Here is an 18,741-nt window from a genome sequence, read left to right as displayed (position 1 = left end):
AGCGTCGTGGTGACGTCACTGTCACTTAGTGGCGAATGGCGGTTGTTCTTGTTGTTGGTGGGGGTGGGAAGTGGTGGGGGTTGTTGATGCTGGGTGGTGGTCATGGACAAGGGTGGAGTACGGTTCGGTGTTTTTTCATCAGCTACGGTACGAATGAACGGGTTTTTTTCGTAGCATTTTTGTACTCTTTTCGTACAAGCTCAAGTAATCAATTAATTCGAAGCTAAGCTTCTTAATTCCTGATATTAATTCTACTCTCTTGTCATTAAAGGCGGCTACACGAATTTAACATATCGGTTATCAAAAACTAACACGGCAAAATGCCACTTGCCATTGATAACGACTGAAAATGTTAAGCCTTTTAAAACATATTGCGAATTTACACGATTTGGGATTTAAATATTTTTTGTCAATGCGAGCAATAATAATCCAACAAATATTATTTGGGTCTTTCGGTAAAGCCACGTAGATAATAAAGAAATATCACAATCCAACAAATGCATAACACGAACATTTTTTCAATGGTACGGTACGAAATTACGCCACGATATTTTTGTTTGAATACGAGATACGAAAAAAATATCGTAGCGTGCCGCACTGCCACCCTTGGTGGTGGTTGTTGTTGATGCTGGGTAGTGGTGGTTATGGGGTGGGTCTTGGTATCGGTGAGTCGTGGTAGTTGGCTAACGAAGGGGCTGGGGAGGGCCTCGGCACGTCGCGCTCAAGGTCGCCGCTCCCCGCGCTATAAAGGGTGCGCGAGTGGCTCTCTCCATCGCTCTCCTCCTCTAGCGCCATGGCTCTCCTCATCGCTACCTGGACGCTCCTGGCTCTTGCCACACTCTGCCGGGTGGACGCGCTCCCCTACCGTGAGTAGCCCCCCCCCCCCCGTGTGTGAGCCACACGACTCTCTCTCACCACGAGAGCGGCACAGGAGGTCTCTCCTGCTCTCTCGCCCCTGTCACAAGAGGCAGCTCCTGCAATGTTCTCTCTCTCCACACTCTCGCCACGTAGAGACGCGCTCGTGAGCTCGCGAGTGCCTTCCCAGCCACCGTGGGAAGCTGCCTCTGATCGCTTACTCCGTGCCCCCCCCTCCCCCAGGCGCCGTGGACTCGTGCGAGGGTCGCTGCGATGCCCCCCTCGACAACGCGTTCACGTGCCAGTGCAACAGCGCGTGCGAGCGCTACGGCGACTGCTGCGCCGACTACTCCTCCCTGTGCAACTGTGAGCCAGGGGCTCACCTCACTGCACTCACCCACAGCTCACCTCACTGCACTCACCCACAGCTCACCTCACCCACAGCTCACCTCACTGCACTCACCCACAGCTCACCTCACCCACAGCTCACCTCACTGCACTCACCCACAGCTCACCTCGACCTGCACTCACCCACAGCTCACCTCGACCTGCACTCACCCACAGCTCACCTCGACCTGCACTCACCCACAGATCATCTCGACCTGCACTCACCCACAGCTCACCTCACCCACAGCTCACCTCTCAACCCTGATCACACGACCCCTCACCCCTCTGGTCACGCTTTATAGCGCGCGCACACCCTCCATACAAAGTGTCGCTGTCACCAAATGGATGGTGGTTGTTCTCCTCCTCCAGTGTTGTTGTGGTTGTGTGGTCCTGCAGCGTTGCTGTCATGCAAGGGTCGTTGCAATGAGGCCTACGTGGCAACGAACCCGTGCCACTGCAACAGCAAGTGTCCCCAGTACTCCAACTGTTGCTCCGACTACAACGCGCTGTGTGAGTACAACAAGCGTCACACTTTCGCATGCGTGGGCTTATATTGGTACCCAGGCGCCCTCCTCCCGCATGCAGGAATATCCAACACGAATGCGGTTAGACGTCCCAATGAGTCTCGAAAGTCAAACGCGACTTCAGTTATAATTGCAGCTTCGATGCATGCTGTGGGTGGCAGATGCCACTGTTAAAACACAACGGATTAGACGAGCGATATAAATACAGCACCTCCGCATGCATACGTGATGCTCTAAAGTCTAAACTTAAGTCCCGTGCACCCTCATCAGCACACGGCAGGTGTGAATTTGGCATTTGGCATGAGTACGGGAAACAATGACTGGCTGCGTGATACTGTGGGTGCTTGATTGAGTAAATCGGCAGCTGTGTGGGTAAATGAGTGGGTGGCTGAGTGGGCGAGTCAGTGAATAAAGGAGTGGGTGAGCGAGTGAATGGGAAATTGGGTGAGATAGTAAGTCACTCAGTGAGTGTGCGAGTGTGCGAGCGAGCGAGGCGAGCGCCTCTCACCTGTTTCTCTCGGCTGCAGGCGAGGGAGGGGCCCCTCCCAGTCCCACATTGATCACGGAGGCCGAGGTACAGGCCTTGACGGAGAAGCTGCTGTCCCTGGACACAAACCGCGCTGCGGCCTCCGACATTTCGCTCAACAAGCAAACGCTCATCGCCAACTCGCAGACGGGCGCGGGGACGGACCACTCCTCCCAGCGGTCAGCGCTCTCCTCCCCGGCTCCCACTCGCTCTCCTCCCCGGCTCTCACTCGCTCTTCTCCCCGACTCTCTCGTTCTCCCCACATCCTCTCCCCGCTGCCTATTTCACTTCTCTACCCGCCGACTTCTCTCGCTCGCCCCACTCTCGACGTCGTCCAAACTTTTACCTCCCCCCCCCCTTCATCACCAGCCGTCTGCTCTCGCATTCTCTCCTCCCGCCCTGACCCAGGTCTCCACACCTGGTTCAGAATGAGAATCGGAATATGTATTTATACTGGAGGAATCCGATAAGCTATAAAGCAATCCTCGTTGTCCAGTCGGTTTATCTGTCCTCTCCGGTCACGACTCTTCACTCTCCGTCTTCATCTGCCGCACCGGCGCGGTGCACTCCCAGCCTCCACTCTGCCCCCTTCACCCTTTCGTGCCGTCTCCTCCCTCCCCGTCATCCTCCCTCTTGACCTTCCCTCTCATTCCACCGCGGCCCCAACCCGGGCCACGCGAGCTCCACCCGACTCGTGCCTTGAGCGCCGCTGTGTCGCGTGTGGCCGCAGGCTCTTCACGTCGGTGAACGAGGCCGTGCTCTTCAACCGCCCCACGTTCGCGAGCTTCCTCGCGCTGCGTGACAACTACGCGCGCATAACCGGCACCACCGAGGCGTTCACCGCCGCCGAGCTCGAGGAGCAGCTGAACTTCTTGAGCCTCGCCCTCGACACGCCGCTCATGAAGGAGCTCTTCCTCTTCCTGCAGGGCAAGGGTGGGTAACGGGCTGCCCTGCGCGGCGGTGACATCATTTTCTCGCCACGGTGCAGGAGTTGCAAAAAAGATATCCAGGCTGCCAAGGGGTTAACTGAACAATTCGTGCAGACCTTTTTCAGTTATCAACCATTTGAGGGTCAATAAAACGAGTACTCTACCACTTTCTAAGGCCATCAGTGGTTCTCCAATGAAATTTCTCCAGCAATAGGAATGTGAAATTCCACCACTGTTTTGAGGGCTATCAATCTCATGCTCACTTGAATTCCACTTCTTATTAGACACTCGGGGGTGGGTTAAACAAAAGGCAGCTTTCGTTGCTAATCTTCCGCTTGTGTCTGGTCGTCAGAACAGCAAAACTAACAAACAGCTGTTTGGGTGAATCATACATCTCTCAGCTGGGAGTCTCACAAACCCTGTGTGACCCTTCACTTTTGCAACGGATTCCATCAACAACTGCCTCGTAATGCCACAGCGACCAACAGCACATTTGGTGCAAAAGCTCACGAGAGACATACAGTTCAAACATTCCAAATGGAAGTTTTGCTCTTTCCTCAAACTTGATTCTTCAATGTGTGTCATTTTACAAACATTCCTCCCAAACTTTACCCGTCCTCTGCTCTCCCGAGTTTGACCGTCGAGAGCGCAAGTCACTTGCTAACAATTGCTGTTTGCTGAGGAGGTTCACAGTCCAAGCCCCGTGGCCAACCTAGTCGAGATTGCGGTGTATTAACGATTAGTAGTGCATGTCGCCGACTTGGCAGTCGATGTTACAGAGTCCGTGACGTTATTTGAATAAGAGTAGGGCCATTCGAAAACAATTACTCGCAATTGAGAACGATCCACATTGCAACACTGCTCCCTCCTACGTCTGTGAAACATTGCGCTCTCACGATCGCCTTGCGGTTTAAGAATGGCGCCAATGCACATGTATTTCGCGAGCGAGACTGAAGCCCACCATGTGTGTCTCTGCTACAGAGAGGTACACCACCGTGGAGGAGTTCAAGCTGGACCTGCAGAAGATGTGGTTCGGCCTCTATTCGCGCTACAACGGAGCCCAGGATTCCAGCGGATTTGAGCACATCTTCCTCGGTACACAATCACCCAAGTTCCAGATTTACTCGGCTACTGTATTCGGGGTAGATCAGAGGCTGCTGGAGACCCGGGGCAGAATAAGATGTGGGGCGCCCTAACATATTAGCGAGAAGATAAACAGGCCCAATGTGAGGGCCTCTTTTGTGTGAGGCCGGCTGCAAATGACCCTTTTGCCCCCCCCCGCACCCTGCCTCGGCAGCCCTGGCCAGGGTGGGGTGAAGGCTTCTGGAGACCCAAGGTTGGAGACCCGGGGCAGAATGCCATGTGGGGGCTCCCTAACATATTAGTGACAAAATAAAACCAGCCGTCTTTTGTGAGGCCGACTGCAGATTAACCCTTTTGCCCCCCCCCCCCACAGCAGCCCTGGTCGTGCTGTCTGGTTTATAACGCACACCATGCCTGTATTGTAACGCACACCATGCCTGTATTGTAACGCACACCATGTCTGTATTGTAACGCACACCATGTCTGTATTGTAACGCACACCATGCCTGTATTGTAACGCACACCATGCCTGTATTGTAACGCACACCATGCCTGTATTGTAACGCACACCATGCCTGTATTGTAACGCACACCATGCCTGTATTGTAACGCACACCATGCCTGTATTGTAACGCACACCATGCCTGTATTGTAACGCACACCATGTCTGTATTGTAACGCACACCATGTCTGTATTGTAACGCACACCATGTCTGTATTGTAACGCACACCATGCCTGTATTGTAACGCACACCATGCCTGTATTGTAACGCACACCATGTCTGTATTGTAACGCACACCATGTCTGTCCAACCAAGGAATTTGTAATTTATTTACAAAAACTCCAAAACGAAACGTTACAAATGTAACGATATAGCTCGCCAAAAATACCAAAGGCCAGATCTTTACACTTGTTGAAGATTGGGGGAATATGCATACTTTTAAAATATTATTTTCACAAAACGTCTTATCACTTCCCTAAAAATCTGTGGTTGGGTGCAAGATAATAGTGATGTCATTCCACCCCCTTATAATATACGGGATTAAATGATAAACTAATTATGAATTCCATTAACGTCCATAAGAGGTTTTTGGGTTAGATCGCGTAAATGTATAAATGTGTCGTCAAAACCCGCCACCACCCGACACAGACACGTAAACAGAACATGGCAATTCGTCACTAGTACAGCACTAGTGTAGTGTATAGTGTAGTATACTAGTACAGCACACCGGTGTGTTGGAGAGCCAAGCCACAACGTTTACAATCCGAGTACGACGTTTCGCCAGTAATTACAACTAGCTTCATCAGGCGACAGTCAGTCTTACCGTTTCGTTCCTTATATAGAGGCGTAGATGTGTTGACCACGCAGCTGCGCTCTTACACAATGTGGGGGGGGGGGGATTACTGAGGCAACGTACATTATGCGCGCCCTTTGAACTTGTCCTTCCTGTCGATTGTGTTTATTAAAATAGCCCTACAACTGTAATCCCTATTGAAGTACGCTGCCCTTTGTAGGCATGCATTTAAATCATGTTTTATTTGATGATTCGCTTCCACGCAGCACGAAGGCGGTAGCTCTCTGAACGATTAAAGTTATTTTGATTTTTCAATTTCGATAGATTATCTAATTAGTCTTGACCAGTAGTAGCTAGTTTTGCACAGAACTTCAACATTATCAAAATCAATTGAGTGTCCTTGTTGGCACGTGTGTTCTGCTACTGCGGACTGTTTTATTTGGGAGAATTTAATATTTTTCTGATGTTCTTTTAGTCTCGTGCTGATCATTCGTCCTGTTTGCCCAACGCAACATTTACCACACGTGCAGTTAATCCTGTACACACCTTCTGTTGATAGCTTCGGTAATACATCTTTTGTACCAGATGTAAATTTCTGTATTTTATGTACCGTACCAAATCTGATTCGGATGTTTTGTTTTCCAAACATCTGGCTAGTTTATCAGTTACTCCCGCAATGTACGATATTTTGATCGTTTACATGATTTGGGCAGTTTCAATGCTCTTGTTATTTGATTTGATTTTGGTATTCTATGCCCTGTTGATTTGTGCATCATTGTAACCGTTCATTTGCAGCGCTTTTTTAACATGTTGAATTTCACTTCTCAGACTGTCACCATCTGACACTTTCTTAGCTCGATCAATGAGCGTCTTGATAAGAACAGATTTCTGTGCGGGGTGATGGTGTGACTCTGCATTCAGATAGGCGTCAGTATGCGTTTTTTTTCGGTAAACGCTGCGTGCTATTTTACCATTTCTACCTCGTCCGAGCAGAATATCCAGAAATGGTAGACTTCTGTCAGCTTCCACTTCCATGGTGAACTGGATGGATACATCTCAACTCGCATGGTTTTGCGACTTGAGATGTATCTTTGCCGTGTGGCCAGACTACCAATGTGTCATCCACATATCTAAACCAAGCAGATGGTTATAGTGTGCTTGAAGCTTTTGCTTTTGTTTCAAAATCTTCGACGTACAAATTCGCTATCGCAGGAGACAAAGGAGAGCCCGTTGCTGCTCCTTCCTTTGGTTTATAGAAGTCACCTTGCCACAAGAAGTAGGTGTTCTTTAGACAGTGTTCGCCTCGTCTTGGGATATCTTTGGCTAAACCTTTGTTCGTTACCAGAGTGTCGAGTAATTTAATTGACTCGTTGACCGGAACCCTCGTGATCAGAGGTCACATCAAAACTTTCGAGAATATCATTAAGGTTAAGCTTAATATCTTTAATTATATATGAGATGTTCAGATTTTTTGATGAACGAAGAGGTCCTATCGATGTAGGGCTGTAATTTGTTTTGTTACGTATTGTGATAATTTGTACGCGGCAGAGCCTATTGTACTCTGGGTCTGAATGGGACATCAGGCTTGTGAATTTTTGGTAGCCCATAAAGTCTTGGTGGTTTTGATGCCCTTGGTTTCATCGGGTATTGCTCTTGCTTGGGAATTGATGACTTGGCAATGATTGCCGTTTTACGTTCCAAGGTGCTGGTTGGGTCTCGTTTAATGTTAAGGTAGGCACCTTCTTCGGGTAATGATTTTATTTTATTATCATAGTCCTCACGGGGCATCACAACAGTCGATCGGCCCTAATCATTACCGTGTTTTAAATAACGTTCCTCTAACAAAAACACCCAGAGGTAAGCAATCTTTGCTCAAGGCGGCGTCTGTCCGATGTCTCTTTTTATTTACAGCATTACGAAGGGGAAAAACAGCTGCTGCTGCTGCTACCACCTATGGTTATCTATCGTTGGGCGGGAAACGAGGGAAGCAATCGATCCACGTGCAAATTCCACTTCACTCGAGGCCAACGAACGCGACCTTGAATCCCGACAACCGTGCGAGCGCGATGGCTCAACAGCCAGCAGCAGCGTGACGCAGCCCCCCCCCTCCCCCCTGCTGTTCTAAACCTGGCGACGCGTCTTGTGCCCACAGGGGAGATTAAAGGAGGCAAGGTGTCTGGATTCCACAACTGGGTTTCGTTTTACCTCCTGGAGAAAGAAGGGAAACTCAACTACTTTAGCCACAACTGGGATGGGCCGGTAACGCACGCACACTGCCAGATGCACTGGTTCATCGATTAAAAGGTTTTTTTTTTATAAATCAGGATACATTCAGAAAACCATACTGAGAATCAATTCTTTGCAATTCATGCACATTACATATTTCTGCATTTGTTTTGTACGTATTTTAACTATTTACTTCCAGTTGAGGAATCAAGAGATCACATTACATTAAAACTGCTAAATGTATAAATGCACCAGGGGCTAAAAGGCTCTGCCTTCATACTTCTATAACCCTCGTGCGCTTTCTAATATAATGCAGCAAGATGTAATGCGATGACCAATGTAAAGGAGAAATTAAAGCTAAGCGGGCTCTTTTAACAATAATTCTATAAATACCTCCAACGGCGGACGAGAGCAGGACCTGTGCGCGCTCTCTTCACAGTGGACGGGCTACCCCGACGTGCTGGCCATGCAGTTCAACTGGGACGGCTACTTCAAGGAAGTCGGCTCGGCTTTCATTGGCAGCAGCCCGGAGTTCGATCTGGCGATGTACTCGCTGTGCTTCATCTCCAAGCCCGACGGAGCGTGAGTGCTCGCTGTCACCGACCCAGCATCGCTTATTATCATGTCCCGTTGCCAATTTGTCAAACCGATTAACCTGCATTCTCCGATGTGTTTTCGGGTCGTGCCGCGTGTTGTTCAGCGTGATCTCCGACATTTAAGCTTCTGGAGTGGCTCCCAGCATGTTGAGTTGAAACGTCGGACTTTGTTGCCCAACAACTCGCAGTGCAGCCCAAAAGCACTCTGGAGGGTTGTCCGGCAGAACCGTGAAAACCGACGCAACAGTCTGCATTCAGCGTAACCGATGTGCACACCTTCTGTCACCAGATGTAAAATCAAGCTGGACGGCAACATCATTGGCATCCAGACTTACACCTGGACCAATTCCAGCTACGGCAACGGCAAGAAATACGTGGCGTCGGCTTACCCCATTTCACCCTAACTTGGCCGTCAACGCCACACCGCTCCTCCACCGTGAACAGCCAAGAACCCGCGGAACCACCGACTGACGCTCACCACTCTCATTCACCCATGGACACCATCACACTTAAGTGGAATACATTGAATCACCCACATGTAAATGTACTTAAGATATTTATCCATCAACTGAACAATGTTCTCCCCCAAAGACTGCTCTAGTTTAAAGATGTTATGACATTCACACGTATTTGTGTCAGTGTGGTCGAATACACATAGGCCTAAGATGAAAGGGAAAATACGAGCACATAAAATTCGGTTCTCCAAGCAACTGTTCTGCTTAAACCGTTCCATAATTTTAGTACCAACTGTTTGTCATCATCTAAAGTTGTAAAGTTGTCAGTTTGCCACATAGCAAGGACATACTATTAATGTTATGGTCATCCTCAAGTCACTACAATTTAATTCATTAAGTTGTAGTCATTAAAAACAAATTGGTTACATAACCTGGTGATAAAAATGCAGGTGTTAATTGGTATTAAATTATAAAAAAAAAGTATTCCTTAATGTTCTTTGAATCAAAAATAAATTTGAAAATGAGTACTGCGTTGCATAAATTGTCACATGTTGTACCACGGCAGCAAAGCATGTCCATCTAGGAAATACATCACAGAACAATAAACCATGTACTTTATTTGTTACCACATGTTAAATGGTAAATGTTGATGCACACAAGTCACATTTTTTTCATGTGTCCAGCAAAGTCAGGGTGTAGTCAGGCAAAGTGTAAACATGTGGCTTGCAAGAAATAAAAAACCTAATTTGTGCACAAGTTATAGCATGTAAATAACAGTTGCCATCACCAAAGCGTGTCTGTGCGAGATGCCTTGTGCATCAATGATTGACCCCTAACCCTTGGTTGAGGGTCAATAGAAGCAGCAGCAGCAGCATAGGCAGCATGTGGCTTGATTCAACAAAGGGGATTGCCCCCCTCGAATCTTTTCACCGGCTTCCTTTCAAACGCAGCCTCGACAAAAAAACCGTGAGCCGGACTCGGCGAGAAAGCGCAAGGTCACCATGAGCAGAGCACGTGGTAGACTGATGCCGGTGGTCGCGTGAGTCGACGTGCTCTGTTAGTGGAATCCTTGCACCCTCTAGGTAAATAAAACATTTACCTGTTTTGTGTTGGCGTGTGCAGTAATTGGCCGCTTGGGCACAAGCGCTTCCACGTCCATCGCCCACTCTTTTGGCCTCGCCCCCCCTCCCTCCCGATACGTTCCTTTCATTGGCTACCATAGTCTGATGAGCTCCCCCCTCCCTCTCCCTCCCCCCTCAACTCGCTTTTAAGGGATTACATCTTGAATCATTGCCTCACTTGATACAGCTAATCTGGCTGTGACGGTCCCACCTGATGACGGAGACTTGTGTTGCCTCCGAAACGTCGTGATTTTTGTTTTTATTTTATTTTACTTTCTACGTGACTTTACCGAAAGAACCTAAGAAGATGATTCCTTGCAGTCACGAAAGCTTCAAATCTAGAATCATTTACCTGTTGCCTATGGGCTGGGAGGATGGAATGGGAGGGGCGAAGCTCATGGAGCTTCATGACTCGTAACGATTCAAGACACCGACGCTCATTCCTGGGGTATTTCTGGATCAGCAGAACCTGGTTCTTGATGATCGTAGAATCAGAGCACCCATTGTTGCAGTCCAAACACACACTCGTGAACGGACCTGAAGCAGGGGCTACGATGCGCAGGGAACTGGCACAAATACTCCCCCTTTCAGTCCTTCACATCGACGCGGGGGTGAGCAGCAAACAGAGACAATCACCAAGGAGTCTTCAAACCTTCATTTATTGTCGATGGAGACCCCATGCAGTTCGGAGCACCCTCGGCTGCAGTACAGTAGCGGGCACGTGGCCGCGCACGCCACTGCATCGTGCCACTTCTCTCGACTATAGAGGAAGCGGGGGCCAAGCGTTTCGCTCGTGTGCTAATGCAGTTCACGACAATTACCGCCGCAACGATATACAGTAGCAACCTGCACACTAGAAAGAGGATAAACTCGATAAGCATACAGTGCAAGCCTTGGAAAGTTTAACTCGTTAAAAATATCGTTCCAAGTTTGGTCACTCTACACGGAACATTTTTACGTTTCAGATGCAATGTTTATACAGCTGTAAATATTAATATTCTATTTTTTTAATTGTCAAATGATGCAAAATCTCATTCATAAAACAAACACGTATAAGAGCATTGTCAACCCAGGCCATTCGTGCCACCATTTAAACCATTTGTGTTAAGACGCTTGTTTGGACACGCACCTTGTCAGAGTCGTGCGGATATAACAGACACGCACATACCGTATATATAACCAGCTTGCTCGATGCTTGTGTTCTAAGTTGCTTAGCTTACAGTGGAAATGGCAAAGTCTTGAAAACTATAACAAAGATAATGAAACCAAAACAAGACAATGACATCACATACAGTAAATTGCAAACCATAAAAAAAACTCAAACTCAGTTTTCATCACCGTCTAAAAAAACCCATCTGACCCATAACCCTCCGGCAATACGACGCACTTAAACGCAGTTAAGTCAATCGTTTCAAATTCCCGCAGGGACATTTGAAACAAACTTTAAAAATGGAAACACATTGACCAGTAATGAATATCAAAATCTGCCAGATCACTTTTAGGAAATTATTTTTCAAAAAACTCAAAAGATGAATTTGGCCTCAGCCACACTACAGTCAGCATGAACAACCGTTTCACATTGCACCGCGTATTGTTACACACTTCAGTTTGAAAATGTATATTTGTATTCCAGTTTAATAATCTGCAAAGTGATAACTTAACACAAATGCATGTCTTTGTGGTAATGTGTGGCTTCGGTGTGCATCATACCCATGTTAACCCAAAGAATATAACTTGAGGTTGTGAAATACACTGGGCAGAATGTTTTGTGTTTAAATTTTCCAAAAAAATGAAGACAACTGCTCACTTTGCACAGTTAGGTGAAATATCATCAGACTCATGTCGAGGAAGAGTGGATCAATAGAGGTGACTGGCTCTACAAGAGATGGAGGGAGAGTGAAGACCTCGCCCCACTGCCACACTTCGGACATGCATTTTTGTCCATACTATCTTAACACAAAGAATATTTATGAAAAAAGTAAAATTACACATTTTTCATTTTGTACAAATTTTCAGATATTATAATACGTGTAAATTAATGCATATAATCGTATCAAACAAACCGAAATCTAAAGGAATAGTAAGTGGTGTAAATGCTTTCTTATTGTTTGCTGAATATTCAAAATTATGAAAATTGCAAGTTAACACTGAATATATATACACAAATCTAGACCAGTGATGAGTAAAGAGCAAATAATAATAATCAGTGATGTGCATCTTCACTTCCACCAGGCAACTTAACAAAAAAGTCTGCTAATATAATTAAAAAAACATCTAAAAGATAACCCGAAAGTCTGAATTCATGTTTATGTTACAATATGTAAACAAGAGCAAGTATGAGAGTCATTTACTACTACACATGGCATGGAGAAAACAAAGCATTCGGTGACAGAAGAGTGAGTGCCTATTGCCAGCTATGAAGAATAACCAGAGGCACACGGTGCCACAACCTCCGTCCGTACTTCTCTGATCTACACCACCACCTGTGGTGATGTTGACTGCCTGGGCACGACTCCTTGCTCAGGACAGGATCTGAAAGAGCTGCTCAAAACAGCTCTGCACAGTGAACATCGCAAGCTTTTTGCCCTTTTATTGTGATAGAGGATGCCCAATTTAGGAGGGTGCATGTTTTCGCAACAGCAAAAGTAAAACAGGACTAGCCATGCAGGGCATAAGCCCAAATGCTTCAGTGATCACACCATTGCATGTATCCGACAGAATATTCGCCCACAAAATGCCACAAATGAATGGCACAATCTGAAAACGCAAAATTTGAACCAGAAAATATAAGCATTAATCAGTGCAGTTTGTAATGCAAGTTTCAAATGCAGTTAAAAAAAGTAAAATAATGCTAAGAGGTTACATTAACAGTTTACATTTTTGGAAACACTAAAACCTTTAAATACAAATTTTTGAATGTTTTTCCACACGTGCAAATCAACTGCCATCAACCCATTCCTCAGACTTACTAGGTCGGCACAATACAGGACCCACAATGCAACGGCAGCTTTCAGTTTCAGAGCTTCACCGATACACGAAACCCACAGGGGGTTGAGGAGCATTTGCATGAAGACAGGTGCCTGCCTCGAACCCATACAGGAAACCTTTGTGCCAAGCACAGAACGTGTGCCACCACTGAACTAGCAATGGCAAGCAACACGCCAATCCCAAACCAACTCTGAGCTGCTCTGCATGTCAAGCACATGTCTGTGTGCATTTTTGTCGGTTCACACCATAAGAAATCTCTACAGCTTCGTTTTCAATAGGAGCATTCTATTTTGTCATGTTTCTGGTATATTTTATTACCACATGTAAAGTTGCAAGCCATGTGGTTGGCTTTCCAACAAGTGTTGGCATATGGTCACCGCAGTAACCTTGGATCGACTCTGAGCTCTTGATTTCCTGCTACTCTCTAGTCGGGAGTAATGGGATAACCAGATGCTTTGAACTTTCTCATCTCAAACAGAAGGAAGTATTTGAGTCACACAATGGCCATGTTTGGCTTCTACTCATTCCAATTAACAGATTTTTAGAAATCAACTTCTGCCATGCTTAACTGTTGACCTCCTTCATTGTCCTTCCATTTTTCTGGGAAGATATATTTATCATTTACAACAACATTAAATCGTGCAGCAACTAAGTCTGACGTCATAGTTTACTTTGCCCTGAGAACTCAATCTTTGAAGGGATTGACACTGCCGTGACTAATGTGAAGGGGATCTGCTAATTTACAAAAGACGTGGGATTTTTGGCACCACCTCTTATACAAGATTAAACTTTCTAAAAATCAAAAGGTAAACACTGCCCCCATGCGAATGCCTGCCAGCACAACCACCAGGTGATTGCCCACGAATTACGCAATCGTTCAGACGAACACCCTCGTGCAGGGCACATGGGACAGCCTGTCTGCTGTAGGGCCGAGGCAACGCACACCGAGGCACATGTCAAAAGATTTCATTGTGCAAAGTAACTCTCTTCAACGAGGACGCCACGACAGACAGAATAACACCACACTCACTTGACACAAAAGTGGGCGGAACAGACGAACGTGATAGAAAGACGTCAACGGGCAACGTTGGGTGTGGCGAGCACTCTAGGAGGCGGCGCTCAGCCCCTGCTTGTAGACGGCGTGGTAGGCGTTACGCAGCAGGACGTAGGGAAAGCACGATTCCAGCAGGTCCATCGTCAGGAACGGGGACTCCTGGACTATCTGTACGACACACCGACATTTGCGCACACACACAAACGTGAATAGGTGGCGGCTCCGGCCCGACTACACGCATGACAGCACTGCTAGTGAAGAGTAACTGCAACGTAATGCGGCAGATCTAGCGTCATGTCTTTACATTTGAATGCATTGTTCTTGAAGTAAAAGTGGTCTAAGATGTATTGTTATTACCCTGCCCCATTTTAACCCCATGACTCATTGTTCTAAACAAAAAGTAACTTTTGGAGGCCATAACTCTGTGGCTGATAACCACGCAGTGAGTAACCGCACCACCGCTATATTCAAAATTACTACGGCACACACCTGACTCTGAGTGTGATATTGCGATGGTTCAGAGGATCCACAATGTGTTATGGATAAGCAGCCCTATAATTGGCTGCCGTTTTGCACCATATTAGCACCACATCCATCCTCACCATATCTAGCAGGAGGTAGACAGATTCACGGTTTCTGGTCGACACTTTGTCCGTCTCTTGTCCAATCTTCAGCAGACTGGAGGAGGCCAGCTGAGATAATTCAGAGACAATGAGAATAAAGACACAATAATGAGCAAACAATTGAGCATCTGCAGTGTAGATATATTCTATTCCAACTGTCAAATGACTTTTCTTTAAAAAATATTGTGTCCTACATTATGTACTGGGTTCTTCTATAAATATTTAACAAATACTGTGAAATAAATGTAAGAACAACTATTTTAAACCTGATGACGGTACATGGCAGAGAAGAAGGAGGCCGAGGGTAAGATGGAAATATTTCGTGGAGTGAGAGAGATATGAGGACAGTGGACGTGACAAGGGATGAGGTGCAGAGTAGAAGCAAATGGGGAAATAAAATCAGAGCAGCCAATCTTTCAAGATAATGAATATTTTGGTTTAGAAGAATCTGAACACTCATAGAAAATAATTATAAAAGAAAACAAATCTTAAACACAGCATACATAATCTCACACAATGTCCCTTGAAGGACTTCTCCACTAAATGTGTGTGGGGGCCAGTTTGGGTGGTTATTTAAAGCCTTGCCAGGAGAAACCGGGAGCCAAGGGGGGGAAACGCACCGCCAAGAACTCCTTGAGTCGATCCTCGATGCTGCCCTTGTGGATGGTGAACAGCGCTGCTGCAATCTGGTTCACGGCTTTGGCCAGGCAGTGGATGTTGTTCACGTGACCTGCAATGAGCATTCACCGGTTGCTCAAGGTGCTCGCTGTGGCGTACGGCACATTTTGCGGTCAATCAAACGGCAGGAGAGCGATATGCGAGAATAGTGACGAGAAGTCGGACAAATACAGTGAGAGGGGGGGGAGAACATGCCTTCCAGAAGTGGGCTGTACTGGGAGAGTGGGTTGCTGGCCAGGGTCGGAATGGCCACAGCCACAAAAACCATGAGAAGGCAGGCAATCTTGTACTCTTCCTCTGGAGACAGGTTTTCTGCAGGGAGGTGCAATGTGTGGAGTACACGTCAGATGTTAAGCAAACAATGTTCGCTACTGTTCACCCGTCACTATTTATATGACGATGCACATTTAACCAGGCTGTGCAATCGCACATTGTCACGATGCGTTTGTCGTTTTGTGACCATAAGTGATCTCCCTTGTAAAACATTCGCAATGCACCATTTAATGTCTCAGAAGTAACTGCGGCAGCCACTTGGGAGTTAGTCTCCAGGAATGTCTCCATAAATGTCCCCAATTCGTCGTTGTCAGCTTTGGTCACAGCTCATGGTCCACCCTAAACCGCATCTGCACAAACCATGACAATAGATGCGGATACCCGATGCACGAATGGGAAATTAAAAACTCTCCAGTGTGCGACTGTGGTTATCCAGAAAAGAGACCAGAACAGCGCATTGCCCCATCTACACATACGGAGGAGACATTACGGCGATTCACTCTGCTGCTCCTGACGCGGTTATCTGGCTTAACCATCTGGATGTGAAATCGTAGGTGTTGCTCTGCATCTACATCAGCCGTACGAAAGAAGACCGCTCATCTTACCCCCTTTCTGTGAGGTGAGCGCGAGGACGAGGGCCGGGTCGATCTCGCACGGCAGCCCCGCGGCAGACGACAGCTCGTACACCCCCATCGCCACCTGCACCATATGCAGCATCATCACTGTCATCTGGTACGTCGTGTATAATGATTTCACACATCTAGGAAGAGTACTTATGATTATCAAGGTCAGTGATTATTAACCTTTACTGCAGCCTTGCACCACCCCTTTGGTTCTCAATCGCTAAAAAATATATGTAAATAAATACATAGGTTTGATCAAACAAAGTAGTTTCACTTACGTGCCCGTACATAATGTGTTTTGATGATTTATAAAAAAAAATCTGCCATGTCTCGCACGCCCAGAAAGGGCATCTCGCACCCCCAGGGGGTACGTGCACGCTAGGTTAAGATCTCGGTGTTTTAGTCACTTCCACAACATTGTAGCAATTCTGAGAATGCTCTTCTATATTAAAAACAAGATAGGGTGGGGGGGCCTTTGGCAAATGTAGAGGCTTTAAAGATTATATTTACTTCAACTAATTCTTATATTTTTCTAAATCGGCTAAAATTTGTTGAACTTCTCAGAAACAATATGTCCATATATTATGAAGAAAAATGTATCGTCGAAAGATAAGAGAAATAAGCACTTTGTCTCAATACCACTCTGCTACGCGAGTGTTATCGCATAGTCAATGATCTCAGGAGTGCACATTACCTTGATATCCGTCTCACGAGGTATGTGGTCCTTAAAGTCCTTAATGGAGCTGAGTAAGAACGGAATGTGATGGGATAACACCTAGAGAAGACATGCACACACATTGTTGTGTTTCATTGCACAGCAAGCACTGTATTTAAACAAATAAACAAACAACATTGGTGGCATTACACCACAGTAGGATGTGCCAAATAGTAATTTTTTTCATCAGACAGAATAATTAGACCAATAAAATTACGTTTAAGGTCACTACTTTGCAAATTCTGGGTGGGCTTTAATAAAATAATTCTGGTTGCATATTAAATGTTCCTGAGCTGTTAATCCAGTACTTCTAAAAACTCAACCTTTTCATATATATATACACGATTTAATGTCGAGTGCAAAAATGACAAAACTGTTAGTTAACGCGATTCAATATGATGGTCACATCTCACACGTGAAGGTGAGAAGATGAAATGGGTTGGACTCTACTGCCTGGCTCAGGCCCCGAGCGATCAAAGTGACAATCTTGGTGCGATGCGTGCAATGACTCACATCACGCAGCGCCTCCTGTGCCAGGGATCGGAAGGACAGGATCACGCCGATGATGGTCATCCGCTTGAGCACACTGTCGACAGCTGCAGCACAGGCCACACCGACACAGGAACTTTAGCTCATCCTGTACCGAACGGTACAGCCCGGGGGGGGTATGCAAATTCACCGGTGTGGGTTTGGTTAAAGGTTTGCAAAAGGCACACGGCTGACACGTACACTGGAGCTTCTTGAAAAGTGCTGCCATGTGTTCGGGCTTGTCAAAGCTCGTCCTCATGTGCATCAGAACTTCCATGTTCTCCATCACCAGTTTCTGCAGGTAGGGAGATTGTTACACGAGTGGTTTAGCCTTTATTGCATGCTTCGTGCGTGCGAGTGTGTGTTTGTTCGGCACTTGGAGAACAGGTGTTGCATCTGCCAGTCAATTAACCTCTGACAAACACTTGACCTCCTGCTAGGGAGTATCCGACACTTCATGTGGCTACAAAGTGCACCTAAGCTTGGCACAAGTACTGTGGCAACATCACTGTTACCTTGTGGAGAATGGCGGCTATTGTTATTGTTGTTGTGTCTGGAAATATATTTATCCAGTTTCAGGACAGTCTTAACATTAGTCAAACCCATCGTGATGAATACAAAAGCATTACGAGTAGCAACATCACGTGGAACATGAATGCAGGCCTTCCTTTTGAAGAGTACACTTGTAACTTCTAGTATCGTCGTGCAGCGACTGTGGCATGAACGAGTCGCACCCACCTTCAACTCGGCCACCTGGGAGGAGATGTGCCACATGAGGCTCTCGTTGAGGAACTTCATTCCGTACGGTCCCAACAGCTCGGCCAGCGCTCGCATCTCTGCAGCGAGAGTCGATGCACACACAGACATCGTGTTCAGAACTTGTATGGATTCGCCTTATCTCATGTGCTCGATGCAACAAAACCTTTTGGGAACGGCCCATTTGTCAGGGAGCTTTGGTATGAACCATTAATCACCACCGATGTTAGCTGTGGTAATATCTGACTTAGTGGGTTTGTGGTGCAACGCACTAACCATGGCACCACCACTCCACCCTCAGCAGTATATTTAATTGTGAAGACTGCTTCCATGATAAAAACATTTTCACCGATACCCGCAGTGGGAGCGCACCGGTTATGTCCGAGTACTCCTCCGCGTTGAACGTGAGCTCGTTCTCCGTGGGCAGGTTGATGAACGCCTTCATGGCCGGGGAATACGCGATGAAGCCATTGCTCACCTGCCTCAGCAGGGTCTCCAAGTACCT

The 18,741-nt window shown here is 46.7% G+C and overlaps 2 protein-coding genes and 1 long non-coding RNA gene across 11 annotated transcripts in view; 1 reads left to right on the top strand and 2 right to left on the bottom strand.

The window, feature by feature from the left end:
- Positions 1-746: 746 nt before the first annotated feature.
- On the top strand, positions 747-9,404 carry ENDOU (endonuclease, poly(U) specific). Its single transcript, XM_078608879.1, has 9 exons — positions 747-866; positions 1,099-1,221; positions 1,639-1,752; positions 2,294-2,471; positions 3,023-3,225; positions 4,203-4,316; positions 7,753-7,859; positions 8,266-8,408; positions 8,712-9,404. Exons 1-9 carry the CDS (start codon positions 794-796, stop codon positions 8,824-8,826), a joined length of 1,170 nt encoding a protein of 389 aa, XP_078465005.1. The 5' UTR covers positions 747-793; the 3' UTR covers positions 8,827-9,404.
- A 69-nt stretch (positions 9,405-9,473) lies between these two features.
- Positions 9,474-10,506, bottom strand: LOC144729041 (uncharacterized). The gene is made up of 2 exons (XR_013587616.1): positions 10,351-10,506; positions 9,474-9,976 (listed from the first exon to the last, which is right to left on the bottom strand). It is a non-coding gene; the product is annotated as an uncharacterized LOC144729041 (long non-coding RNA).
- A 135-nt stretch (positions 10,507-10,641) lies between these two features.
- The window catches only part of LOC144729038 (nck-associated protein 1-like), a 31,104-nt gene continuing 23,004 nt past the window's right edge, over positions 10,642-18,741 (bottom strand). For all 9 annotated transcript variants that reach the window (XM_078608870.1, XM_078608874.1, XM_078608871.1 and 6 more), the window contains 10 exons: positions 18,609-18,739; positions 18,219-18,316; positions 17,682-17,775; positions 17,466-17,548; positions 16,932-17,012; positions 16,220-16,313; positions 15,537-15,653; positions 15,284-15,393; positions 14,643-14,732; positions 10,642-14,208 (listed from right to left, as the gene is read on the bottom strand). In XM_078608870.1, the coding sequence (XP_078464996.1) occupies positions 14,092-14,208; positions 14,643-14,732; positions 15,284-15,393; positions 15,537-15,653; positions 16,220-16,313; positions 16,932-17,012; positions 17,466-17,548; positions 17,682-17,775; positions 18,219-18,316; positions 18,609-18,739 (1,015 nt within the window). In that variant the 3' untranslated portion in view covers positions 10,642-14,091. The remainder of the gene's footprint in view (positions 14,209-14,642; positions 14,733-15,283; positions 15,394-15,536; positions 15,654-16,219; positions 16,314-16,931; positions 17,013-17,465; positions 17,549-17,681; positions 17,776-18,218; positions 18,317-18,608; positions 18,740-18,741) is intronic.

The sequence above is a fragment of the Lampetra planeri genome, chromosome 31 (assembly GCF_965212315.1).
Source record: "Lampetra planeri chromosome 31, kcLamPlan1.2.h2, whole genome shotgun sequence".
Lineage (NCBI taxonomy): Eukaryota > Metazoa > Chordata > Hyperoartia > Petromyzontiformes > Petromyzontidae > Lampetra > Lampetra planeri.
Note: the sequence above shows the minus strand (reverse complement) of the source record. Positions and strands in the feature narration are given on the sequence as shown.

Coding starts and splice junctions, on each gene's coding strand:
- ENDOU (XM_078608879.1), top strand. CDS start 794: ATGGCTCTCCTCATCGCTACCTGGACGCTCCTGGCTCTTGCCACACTC. Junction 4,317..7,752: donor ATTTGAGCACATCTTCCTCG/GTACACAATCAC, acceptor TTGTGCCCACAG/GGGAGATTAAAGGAGGCAAG. Junction 7,860..8,265: donor GCCACAACTGGGATGGGCCG/GTAACGCACGCA, acceptor CTCTCTTCACAG/TGGACGGGCTACCCCGACGT.